The sequence below is a fragment of the Cricetulus griseus genome (assembly GCF_003668045.3).
Source record: "Cricetulus griseus strain 17A/GY chromosome 1 unlocalized genomic scaffold, alternate assembly CriGri-PICRH-1.0 chr1_1, whole genome shotgun sequence".
Classification (NCBI taxonomy): domain Eukaryota; kingdom Metazoa; phylum Chordata; class Mammalia; order Rodentia; family Cricetidae; genus Cricetulus; species Cricetulus griseus.
In genome coordinates this window covers 240,490,504-240,503,081 of record NW_023276807.1, presented here as the reverse complement: position 1 = coordinate 240,503,081, position 12,578 = coordinate 240,490,504, and the positions used below count along the sequence as shown (strand labels likewise).

At 38.4% G+C, this 12,578-nt stretch overlaps 1 protein-coding gene across 8 annotated transcripts in view; it reads left to right on the top strand.

Moving 5' to 3' along the window:
- Positions 1-12,578, top strand: part of Diaph3 (diaphanous related formin 3) — a 437,024-nt gene that overhangs the window by 127,975 nt on the left and 296,471 nt on the right. For all 8 annotated transcript variants that reach the window (XM_027394029.1, XM_027394028.1, XM_027394027.1 and 5 more), the window contains 2 exons: positions 168-304; positions 2,907-3,012. In XM_027394029.1, coding sequence (XP_027249830.1) covers positions 168-304; positions 2,907-3,012 — 243 coding nt within the window. The remainder of the gene's footprint in view (positions 1-167; positions 305-2,906; positions 3,013-12,578) is intronic.

Here is a 12,578-nt window from a genome sequence, read left to right as displayed (position 1 = left end):
TTGCATTAGGTAGATTCATCTCATAGCTCTTAACATAATGTTGATACTCTGGGAATTTTTATGATGTTACAAGGTCTTCATACTTTTTCTTAGAGGCAAAAACATAATTTTTAAAATTCATGCACCGTCATTCAAAATAACACTTAACTTGTTTTCTAATTTTACAGTATGGCTTAGAAAGAATTATGAGTGAAGAGAGGAGTCTTTCCTTGTTGGCAAAAGCCATGGATCCCAAGCAGCCCAGCATGATGGCTGATGTGGTGAAGCTTCTCTCCGCAATGTGCATTGTTGGGGAGGAAAGCATGTAAGTCTACACTGTGACTCCTGCATCCAGTGATGGAAATATATTTGTCCAATCATTTTGATATTCAAATTATTAATTGGTGACTAAAATAATTCTGTGAGCAACTGATTTCTTCATTGTATTTGTTTGAAGCCGCTTTCAGCTCAACCCTTAATAAAAACTCAAAGTAGAGGAAGAAAATATACAATTGGGTTCTTTTTATCATTAAATATATATATATATATATATATATATATTATATATAATATATGAAATTGTGAGTCATGCTTACCTCTTCTAAAAACAGGTACATTATTTTGGAAATTTATATGTAAGACAGATGTGATGAGTGGAATAGGTTGTAGTAATAGAGCACATTAAAGCTTCAAGGCACTTGGCTGCATTTATTAAGTTTGTACCTAATCAGCTACTCCGCGTATATCCGATGATAAGGCACATACCCCAACACCTTAAAGAAGATTAGGATTCTAATTATAGGTAAGTCTTTAAAATGTTTTTAAAAATGGGTAAACTGAACAATCAAAAGAACAAAAACAGTGCTTATAGTTGCCAGTGAATTGAAGCAGCCTGGCTCTAACTTTTCCAAAGGCCTATTCTTGGCTCTGGTTCCAATAAGACCTATAGAGTCGAGTGATGGAGAAAACCATAGGAAGAAGTTTTCATTGAGGTGTGTACTGGCCACAGCATCCACTGATCAATCTCATATGTATCTTTAGGATACCAGGCATTAGCTTTATGCTTAAATAGAGGAAGAATTGGAGTGTTGAGCAGGAAGTGTCTGGAAACAAAACAAGGGTAGATTCTTTCATAGGTCAGAGCTGCCAGAAAGTTCTTCGTAGGAGACGAACTCTGACACTAGGAGCCTTGCAGTTCTTAGCATGCAATCTCCTTAGCCTGAGTCCTTTCTATGCTCATGTGAAAGTCAGCCTTGGGGCAGTCCTGCTAGAGAAGGTGGCTTTGAGCTAACTCTGGCTGTAGTTGGCCAGTTAGACAACACTCTGAACCTGACTCTTTATGTGTATGTCCTCTGTGTCTATAGAAGTTGTTTGGCTAATCTGACATGTGTCTCATGCATGGAAAAGGCCCGACAAGCAGTGTCAGTACTTTCTCAGTCTAGAAGGATTGCTAAGATTTTGGTGTGCCCTAAACGTTGATGTGTGCCCTGTATGCATGTATATAGATATGTGGTTCTGAATTCCCTCCTGTCTTTCCTCTTACTCTTTGTTTTCCATTCCTTTCCATTCCTCCTTTCTCTTCTTCCCTCCTAATTCTTCTCCTTTCTCTCTACCTTTTCCTCTTAGACTCTTATCTTATTGTTCTTCTCTTTTCTCTTGTTCTTCCCTTCTTTCCTTTATTTTCCCCATTCCCTTTTCTGTTTCTTCCCCTTTCTCTTGTGTCTTCGTCTTTATTCTCATATATTATTCTCCCGCTCGTACGTGTTTTAGTGATGGGATTCAGAATTAGGGCCTCACACATGCTGATTAGCACTCTACCACTGAACTAGATTCTCAGCCCTTCTGTGTTATTTTTATTGTTTCATTGGAATGAATGTTAGAGTAACTCAAATAATATTTATGGCTCATTCTTCCACAGTGGAGAATTTACACTTTCTTTTTTTTTAAAAGGGAAAATATAATTTTCACAAATATGTAATTTTAGGTTTAATTATTTACTGTATTTTGTTACTATTTCTTTTGACTATCACAGTTTCATTATTTGAGGGACATTATGTGTCTTAGATATTTAGCCTTTGAAGGCTGCCAGATTTTAGATCTATGCATCACCACTTTGGAGTAGTTGTTAGACTGTGAACAAATTTTTCAACCCTTTTCTGCCTGGTTTCCCTATTTATATTGGTTTATAATATATATACTGCATAGAGTCACATACATTAAAATCTGTGGTATGTTGATTCTAGAAAATGATAATGTATGTTTTACAAAAGGTAGAAGAATTTGTTTTAAATGCTGTTATCATGAGAGAATGACTTACTTGGGGAGACGTGTGTACTTTTCCAGCTTTGCCATTACATAGCAGCAGCATGCATTGAAATTTTCACATCATACTGGATACGTGTATGTAGCAATAACACAGTAAAAATAAAAATCCAGTGTGAGCCTATATTGGCAAAAATGGTTCAAATTAGTCCTGACCTGTGCTGTTTTATAGACGCTTGATGAACAACTTCCCAGGGTATTGGCCAGGAATAAATCAATCAAAATGCATGCTAGAGCACACAGAAAGACAGACAGTGTGCTTCCCTCAAGTAGGTACCAGTGGAGGAAAAGGAGCTAATATGACAGTAGGAGATTGTGAAGTTAGCTAAGGTGTTAAAAACCCAGAGAGGGAGATGTGGGGCAAAGGATGTGTTGGGAAAGTGGGTGTGATAAATGCATGGTACGTATGCATGGAAATGTCACAGTGAATTCTAGTAATTTGAACAGTTAGTGTGCACTTTAATAATGGTATGAACTCTGTAAGCTACTTCTAAATGCCACTGTTGCCTGGGCACATTTAATTAATTAGCAGCATAAAGTGATTGTGTGCCATTTTTGTTATTTGATCCTTGCTATTTAATTAATAGACTTCAAATTTCTGACAGCCTTGAAGAAGTTTTAGAAGCCTTGACATCAGCAGGAGAAGAAAGAAAAATTGACAGATTTTTTCCCATTGTCGAAGGCCTTCGGCACAATTCCGTGCAGCTGCAAGTAGGTTTCAAGTTTAAAAATCTAATTCTGAGTGTATTGTTTGAAACTTTTGTGATTGATTTTTATGTAAAATCATATCACTGTTAATACCCTTTTATTTTTATATTTAATGCATTTATAGTATTCTAGGTTGTATTCTTATAACATCTTACATATGTCTTGGTGAATACTCATGTGTTCTTCCTTAGGTTGGTTTTCCAACTATGAACTTACAGATTTTTCTACAAACCATATCATAATAGAACTGTGATTATTTAGTAATTCTAATTTAAGGCAATTTTTCAGTTATATGAATTACGACTTGCCATTATTGTAGATCTTATAACTATAACTGGAAGTTTCTGTAAATAATAGTGAGAAGGTAATAGATCATTCTTCAAAATATTTGCCTCCTCACAGTTGTAGTTATCTATTACCATTTCAGTATGCAAATACAATAATACTTATTTAATTATTATTTAAAAGAAGTAAAGATGTATTATTGTTATGATCAAATTTATATGTAGCCTTGATAAGGCCATGAACTTGGTGACAATTCTCCTACCTCCACTTCCTGAGTGCCACCATGCCCAGCTTTAACTCTAAAGGATATTCACATCTAATTCTCCATTTCAGACTTAAAGCTTGAATAGGCCTAGCTGTGAGTTTACTTTTGAGAAATTTAAAAAGATCCTCAACTAGTTACCAGTGTGCTTAATGACAATGTGCTTTGTATGCAATACAACACTTTGTATATTGAGAAATATTATGGATGTTTAAAAAGAGGCCTGTATGCAGTATGATTCTTGTTGATTTGTTTCTAAGTGTGACAGGAATACTAAAGTGTAATCTTAAAACTTAAAAACATCAAGTTAAAGTTCAAATTTATACAGGGTATTTCAAGAAAAATCAGATGATATTTGAACTGTGAAACTAATGAACTTATTCTGTAATGTCACATGCCGTGCTATGAATGGCCCCTTTGGAACCCTTTTTTTGGATTTATTGCTCTTGGCTGTACCAGGATTGAAGATAAGGCTAAAGGGTCCCTATTGCTTGGATCTTCCCGCTAGAACCTCAGCTCTTGTCTTGTTATGTGGTGATATTTTGTTTATGGTCTAGCCAATAAAGCTTGCCTGAACACCAGAAAAGCAAAGCAGCCAACCATAAGAGAATTCTTACCTCTACCAAGGCTCAGACCAAAGTGGGCAATCCTGCCCACAGTGTGACTGCAGAATGAATATATTGCACTCCTGTCTCTACCTGCCTTATATTCCTCTCTAGTGCTGGGATTAAAGGCATGTACCACCATTGTCCAGCTTCTATGGCTAACTAGTGTGGCTTCTGAGATTAAAGGTGTATGCCAACACTGCTTGGCCTTTATGGCTGACTACTGTGGCTAGCTTTTCACTCTGATCTTCAAGCAAGCTTTGTTAGATTGTAAACAAAATATCATCACATTGTTGATGGTGGTAGTTGGGACTCACCAGATTTCTGCAGCAGTACTACCAAACAGGCCAGGGTTGCTCTGTTTTGTTTCCATGTTTTACTCCTCCTGTTTGTTTGTTTTGTTTTCTTCTGACTCTTTTGCCTCATGTCCTCCCTCTTCCTTCTCATTTATTCTCTAACTCTTTCCATGTCCTTTGTTCTCATTGTTCCTTCATCATCTGGTGCCAATTTCAATGTCTCTTTCATCTGATTCTACATTTTCTTTCTTTCTAAAGATTCAGGGTTACGATAAATCTTTCTGCCAAAAGCTGCACGAGCCCTACCACCACATGGGCACTTTCTGCCAGCGGCCTGAGTTCTGCTCATTGAGTTAGGGCCCTAATTAATGCACAGAGACTTATATTAGGTATAAATGCTGCTTGGCCAATGACTAGGATTCTCATCTGTTAGCTCAGTCTTAATTATCATAAATCTATATATTTTATAAGACTTCATCTTATCGGACGCCTTCTATTGACATCCTTACTTGCTGGTGGATCACATGGCGACTCTGGAGGAAGAGGGCCCATTTCTTCCCTTGTTTATGTATGAGTCTCCCTGCTATGTCATTTCCTGCCTGGATCATCACTTCTTTACTACATTTCCCAGAATGCTCCTTGACTCCTAGTCCCGCCTAACTTGCTGCCTCATTGGCCAAATAGTACTTTATTCAACAATCAATAAGATGAACATACACAGAATTACATTCCCCATCAATTAAAGCCTTCAATGCATTTCAAATATTGCATATATTAAACTTGAATAGTTTTCAGGTAATTTAACAGAAGTTTTATTTACATGAAGTCTACATATGTAATTTATCTATATTTTGGTAGTTGATGTCTGGCCATTGTTATATTTTGATGTATACCTTTAGCTGTATTCATTTTAGATTATTTTCAGTGTTTCTAAGTAAAATTTTCCTTTAACTATAACCCATTAGCTATAGGCATCTTCTTTCTGTCTAAACAGATTTACGTGTCCCAGAAATTACACAACAGACTCTATGACTAGATTTTTGTTTTGTTTTGTTTTGTTTAAGTAGTTGTTTTTTTCAAGACAGGGTCACCATAGCTCTGTCTCTGTCTCTCTTGGGACTCACTATATAGACTAAGCTGGCCTCAAACTCACTGAGATATGTCTACCACTATCTCCCAAATTCCCTCCCAAATTCTGGGATTACAGTTGTTTGCAACTATGCCCACCACACCACTAGTTTCTTCAGTCTGCCAAATAGTCAAGATTCTTCTAGACCATGGTGACAGCATATTGCAAACCCCATACCCACCAGGTGAGCCCTGATCCCTTCACTGTAGTGAGAATTCTAATTGGTTTTAATAATAAAAGCACAGTGGAGTAAATCCTGAAAGATCAGAGAGGCAAAACAGCCAGCCACTAGTTCTTACCTCTTCTGAATCCTCAAACTGAGTGAAATGAGCCCTTGTCTCTTTCTGCCTCATATTCCTCTCTCTCCCCAGCCATATCCTTTCCTATCTCCTCTCCCTAGTGCTGGGATTAAAGGTGTATGACTCCCAGGTACTGGGACTGAAGGTGTGAGCCACTACCTCCTGACTTCTTTAGAGTGGATCAGTCTTGTGTAGTTCAAGTGGCCTTGAACTCCCAGAGATCCATCTACCTCTACCTTCCAAGTGCTGGGATTAAAGGTGTGTGCCACCACTGCCTGGCCTCTATGATTAGCTATGCACTCTGATCTTCAGGCAAGCTTTATTTGTTAAAGCACAAACAAAATGTCATCACACTTTACTCTGTCCTTGTGTCTTGGAAGTTTAAGAATATAAATGCATATTGTTAGTTTAGCACAGTTTGATGGATGCTCTCAGCAGACAAAATTCTCCTAGTACAAAATCAGAATCCCCCCCCCCCCCCGTGTGTGTGTGGGTGTGTGTGTGTGCGCGCGAGCACGTTTGCATGTTTGCATTTGCAGGCAGAAGGGTGTGTGGATTCTTGTGTCCATGTGTGTGCATACTTGTGGAGTGCTGAAACTTGGTAGAGTATTTCCTTTATTGCTCCTTGATAGAGTAGAGTACCTTGGTACTCTAGAAGGTAAGGAGGTTAGATGTTCAGGAGCACAGGAGAGCTGCCTGGGATGCATCTGGAAAGCTTTGGAGGCAGCTCAGAGATAGCTGTCCATCTTAGTGAAGGGCTGTGCTGAGTGAGGGAAGGAGTGACTGAGAGCCTGCTGAGAAGTGTTACCAGCTACCTGGAGGACCAGGAGAACTCGACAAGGGCATTGTGAGTTCATTAGCCACAGTCCCCCAGTCCTATATATCCATTTGCCCAATGTGTTTATTCAGATGCCTGCCCTCTTTGAGCGGACTCTATGAAGAGGCCATGACTTCTGTTCAGAAGCTACTGTGGACCACAGAGATGCGGGGTGGGAGAGTGCTGTTGGCTAGTTCTGTTCCCTGTGGCCAGTCAGAGGCTTGCTTTTTTATGGCTCTAATAAATGAAATCTTTTCTGAACCTGAAAAAGGAAATCTCTTTCCATCAGGTCAGTTACTGAATAGATATTCTAAAATTAGTTGGTCCTCATTTTTCTGTCTCAGAAAATTAAGGAAAAAAGAAACAGGCTTATTTTAATTTTAAAAATTGAGAAATTTCTTCCCTATATAAAGATTAGATTCGTTAAAATATTGAAAGCAAGTAAAATCTCCATGAGTTGTCCTCATTGTTCTTTGAAACTTGTCAATGGGCAACATTGAAATAAGAAAAAGTGGTAGGTTGATTTTGTTCCTTCTGCCCCCCCACCCCCAGCCTAGTTTTTAAATACTCATAAGCCAATTAATAGTTTTCTGAAATGATCATATTTTTGGTTTTCTTTTTCTTTTAAAAGTGCTTTTTTCTTTTCAAATATATCAGTTAGTTAAAGGAGTTTTAATTTCTAACATGGTGTTATAACATCTATAAAGGACTGTACCAGACTTTTTCTTTTGGTCACCAATCAGCTCCCAAATCATGACACATAGACTTATTTTTTTTTTGAATGCTTGTCCTAACTTAGGCACATTTTTGACTAACTTTTCTAACTTAAATTAACCTGTTTCTCTTTATGTATCTTTTGCCTCCAGGCTTATTACCTTTCTTCTATATACCTTACTTCCATAGCTGCTGCTGCTGCTGCTGCTGCTGCTGCTGCTTTTTTTTTTTTTTTTTCTTCCTTCTTTTTGGTTTTTCGAGACAGGGTTTCTCAGTATTGTTTTGGAGCCTGTCCTGGAACTTGCTCTGTATATTAGGCTGGCCTTGAACTCACGGAGATCCGACGACTGCCTCTGTCTCCTGAGTGCTGGGTTTAAAGGCATGTGCCATCACTGCCCGGCTCTTTGATAGCTTCTTTGTCTGTCTGGCTTCTTGCCCTGGGCGACTCCCTTGTTCATTCCTTTTCCTTCCTGTTTTTCTTCTCTTTCAGCCTAGATTTCTCCTCCTATTTGTTCTCTCTACCTGGCAGCCCGAGTATCCCTCTCCTGCCTAGCTTTTGCTCTGTATACTAGGCTGGCCTTGAACTCACGGAGATCCGACTGCCTCTGTCTCCTGAGTGCTGGGATTAAAGGCATGTGCCATCATGGCTCTTTGATAGCTTCTTTGTCTGTCTGGCTTCTTGCCCTGGGCGACTCCCTTGTTCATTCCTTTTCCTTCCTGTTTTTCTTCTCTTTCAGCCTAGATTTCTCCTCCTATTTGTTCTCTCTACCTGGCAGCCCGTGTATCCCTCTCCTGCCTAGCTATTGGCCATTCAGCTTTTATTAGACCAATCAGGTGCCTTAGGCAGGCGTGAAACAGATGCAGCACATAGTTATTTAATTAAACACACATCCTTATATTGGTAAACAAATGCAGCATAAACAAAAGTTACATACCTTTACAGATTTAAAGTAATATTCTGCAGCATAAACAAACATAACACATCTTTGTTTAATTAAAATAATATTCCACAATGAAGGACAAATGAAGAATGGCATTAGAGAGTATATTTTTAGACCTGTAGTTGGGGAATCTCAGAAGCATGTACAGAGAAGTTTTTCCTAACTAGTCTCTGCTTTGACTGCTACATACATTTGGGTTTGCTTCACTAATATTAATATATAAGCACCAGTCAAGTAGAATATTAAACATTCCTACATGCCTTTATAGTAACAGAGTTTAACATTAAAATGGCATTTTAGTATGAATTTACACTGACATATGTAGTACATCTAGAATCAGGTAGTATTAAAATATCTGGAACTATAGTCAGTGTTTGGAGCATCCATAACCTTTCTGAATGCAATGAAAGAATATTAGATAGGCATTCTCAGTTACTGCCTCAAAGGGAACTTCTGCTCTTAGACAGAACCAGTTAACCATGCCTGCACTTAGGCCTGCAGAAGGAAAGCACACACACTCCTGCCCTTAAGAAGCTTATGCTCCATTATTTACAGCTATCTACCATTTAATATAAAAAATGTATTACTAGTAGTTTCCAGAAAATGCACTGGAGGACATGGAAGAAATTAATGATGTCTCAAGGGGAGTCTGAATGTCTCTAAAAAAAATTTCTCAAAGTGTAAGTTTGTGCTTCCTCTTTGTGTTTATGTAAATTCTAGCCCCTGAATCCTACAATTCATTTTTTGCATCTATGCATAGGGCATATGCATTTTTCAAGTTCTGACTTGTTCTCTTACTATATCTATCATTTATTGAGCATTCAATTGGGAGTACAAATAAGATTATAGAGCTTTAACCTGATACACATTACTGTTTCTGTGTTTTTACATTATGTAGTCTGTTCAGTTTTTTTTGAATTAATGCATACATGTTATTTAAAAATCTTTAAAGTTTCTTTTATATACTGGAGGTACCTATTTCTCTATAAGCATCGTTTTCTGATCTTAACTTGACAAATGTGAAATTTGATTGTACACAGAGAGATGGATGGTTTCTGCTGTAGGGTAGGGAAGATGAATAGCACTCAAAACTGTGTCTTCCAGGCCTAGATAGTGAGCATTCACAGATCCTATTGAATTTTCTTTTGATTATTTTCCGGTACTTGTTTCCAGTCTGGACTGAGGGCTGAAGCTTACTTTTTACAGTGTGGTCCAGCCCCAGGTTTATTTACCCAAGCACCTATGTATATCCACAGAAAACATGTGGACTGTAAACTGAGCTTTCTGAAATCAGCTCATGTCAATTCCCCCAACCTAGTTATCTCTGCTCATGTGGCCCTTGAAAATTTGGACATACCTATATACATCACACATGTTAATGCACCTTGAATTTTGTGCTTAAGCTATTTGCACAAAAGGTCAAAGGTAAATATACATAAGTTGTTCATTTTTTCTCACATTGTGTGCTGAGCAGAGTGAGATAGTGTATTGAATTTTGTACCAGAAGGAATTTAGGTGGCATATATCTGTATCTGAAGAAACTTTCCATCATATTGAAGGTCAGGAAACCTCTTGGTGTAAGGAGTGGTCCCCCACCCCCACCCCAGACTCTTTCTAATTCTAACAATTTTCCTTTATCATTTTCTCTGTTCTTGAGATTGCTTTTTGGTGGACTTTATCCTACATAGTAACTATTTTTTACTTGTGTGGTTTATTTTATTTATCTGGTTATGCCTATACCATCCAGCTCTTGACAGTGGTGGTACTTGTCCCCCTATTATAATTTCTGTGTGCCTCACTTCCTGTTGGAATGTTCTTATGCTACTGCCCTAAAAACAATCAACAGCACTTATTCTGAAAATGGAAATGATCTCCCCACCAAACCCTCCAGGTAGTAGTTGTGCTGTTAAAGATAGCTTTGTTCATGAAACAATAACTTTTGAGAATTGAGAAGAGAAAAATCAAGTGAGCTTATAATATTTGCCTTTTGAAACTGCAGAGTTGAATCTGCTCAGTAACCATTAAATGTAAGTGTGTTTATGTAGGCATGCTAAATCAAGGGCAGAGAGCAGTAATTCTCATGGCTCATGATGCATTGGGAGCAAAGAGGAGAATATTTTAGTTAGTGTGAATGGTAGACTGTATGTACTGCTTCCCTGTCGTATACATGAGATGATAGTTGTTGGCAGTTGAGCAGTCAGTTACTCTGTCCTTTTGTAGAAATAGTTTCTGTTGTGCTATAATTCCACTTTGACACAGTTCATCATGCCGTCATTTTTCTAGGACTCTACAATTTTCCTGATCCTTCTCCTTCTACTTCTCTAGAGCCTGTTTACTTTTGATTTCTGTAACCTACATTGAAAACCATTCCTTGAAATGCCATCTTTTCTCTACATTATTTAACTGATTTTATTTGAGGTATTGTTTTTAGCGTATAATTGCATAGAAATCTCTCTTTTAGTAGTATTATCTGTAGTCACTTTCTTAATTTTACTTTTCACTTTGTTTTGATTCTGATCATAATAGATACTTAACTTTAGAGTTCTGAAACTTGGTGTGGTGATCTTGGCCTGTGACTCCAACTTGTTGGGAATTTGAGGCAGGAGAATGACAAGATCTCAAGTTGAAGGTCTGCCAGGGTGACATAATGAGGCTTTGCCTCAGAAATACCAACGAGCCATTCATCAGACAGTCAATCTGTATGAAGGAACTAAAGGATAGAAAAATACACAAGAAAGGCTCAGTGGCTCAGCAGTTGCCCAGAGTGTTTGAGGCCCTAAATTCACTTCTTACCATTAGGGATTTAGAATTGTAGAAATCCTGAACTTCCTTGTTTAAGTGTGGTCTTTTCTATCGGAGTATTTATCCATTTTACTCTTTTGATTGTCTAGGCGATAAACCTTGGAGTTTATCTTGACTCTTCTCCATACGATTTTTTTTCCCTCCTCAGATGGGCTTTTACCTAGTAGCTTGTTTTTTACTTTTTTGGCTCTTTGGGCTCTTTTGGGGGGCCTGTCACCCAGCTCCCAAATAAATATACATGGAAGAGTAATTCTTACTTATAAATACCAGGCTTTACCTTGGCTTGTTTCTTGCTAGCTTTTCTTTCTTCCTTCCTTCCTTCCTTCCTTCCTTCCTTCCTTCCTTCCTTCCTTCCTTCCTTCCTTCCTTCCTTCCTTCCTTCCTTTCTTTTTTAGAAACAAGCTTCTTTTACATGTCAATCCCAGTTCCCTCTCCCTCCCCTCCTTCCCTGCCATCAGACCCCCTATCCCAACCCCTTTCTGTTCCCCAGGAAGGGCGAGGCCATCTATGGGGGATCTTCAAAGTCTGTCATAGCATTTGGAGCAGGGCCTAGACCTTCCCTGTGTGTCTAGGCTGAGAGAGTATCCCTCCCTGTGGAGAGGTTCCCAAAGTCCATTGGTATATCAGGGATAAATTCTGATCCCCTCCCAGAGGCCCTGAAGGTTGCCCAGACCTCCAAACTGACCTCCTTTTAGGGTCCTCCTTGTTTCCTAGTTGCTAGCTCCTCTTAAATTAACCCATCTGCCTTTTGCCTCTGGGCTTTTATCTTTCTCTTCTGTAAATCTTTTCACTCTTACTCCATGTCTTGCTGTGTAGCTGACTGGCAGGTCCCTGACATCCTCCTCTCCTTGCTCTAACTTGCTCCTTCCTTCTTGCCAGATTTCTCCTCTTATTTATTCTCTCTGCCTACCAGCCCTACCTATCCTTTCTCCTGCCATGCTATTGGCTGTTCAGATCTTTATTAGATCCTTATGTGTTTCAGACAGGCAAAGAATCACAGCTTCACAGAGTAAACAAATGCAGCATAAAAGAATGCAACACATCTTTGTGTCATTAAACAAATGATCCAGAGCATAAACAAATATAGCACACCTTATTATAATACCATTCCACAACAGTAGCTCAGGTGGCTTTACATTTTGGCCTCAAACTCATAATTTCTTTAAGCCTCCAGTCTCTAATATGGAAGTTGTGCTGCCGGTTTTGTTTTTTGTTTTTTTTTTTTTTTTTTTTTTTTTGTTTTGTTTTGTTTTGTTTTGTTTTGTTTTATGTCATCTTGACACAAGCTAGAGTTATCTGTAAGGTGAGAATCTCAATTGAGAAAATGTCACCATAAGATCAGTCTGTAGGCTGGCCTGTCAGGCAGTTTTTAAATTAATGTTTGATAGAGGAAGGCCCAGTCCTTTTTGGGCAGTGCCA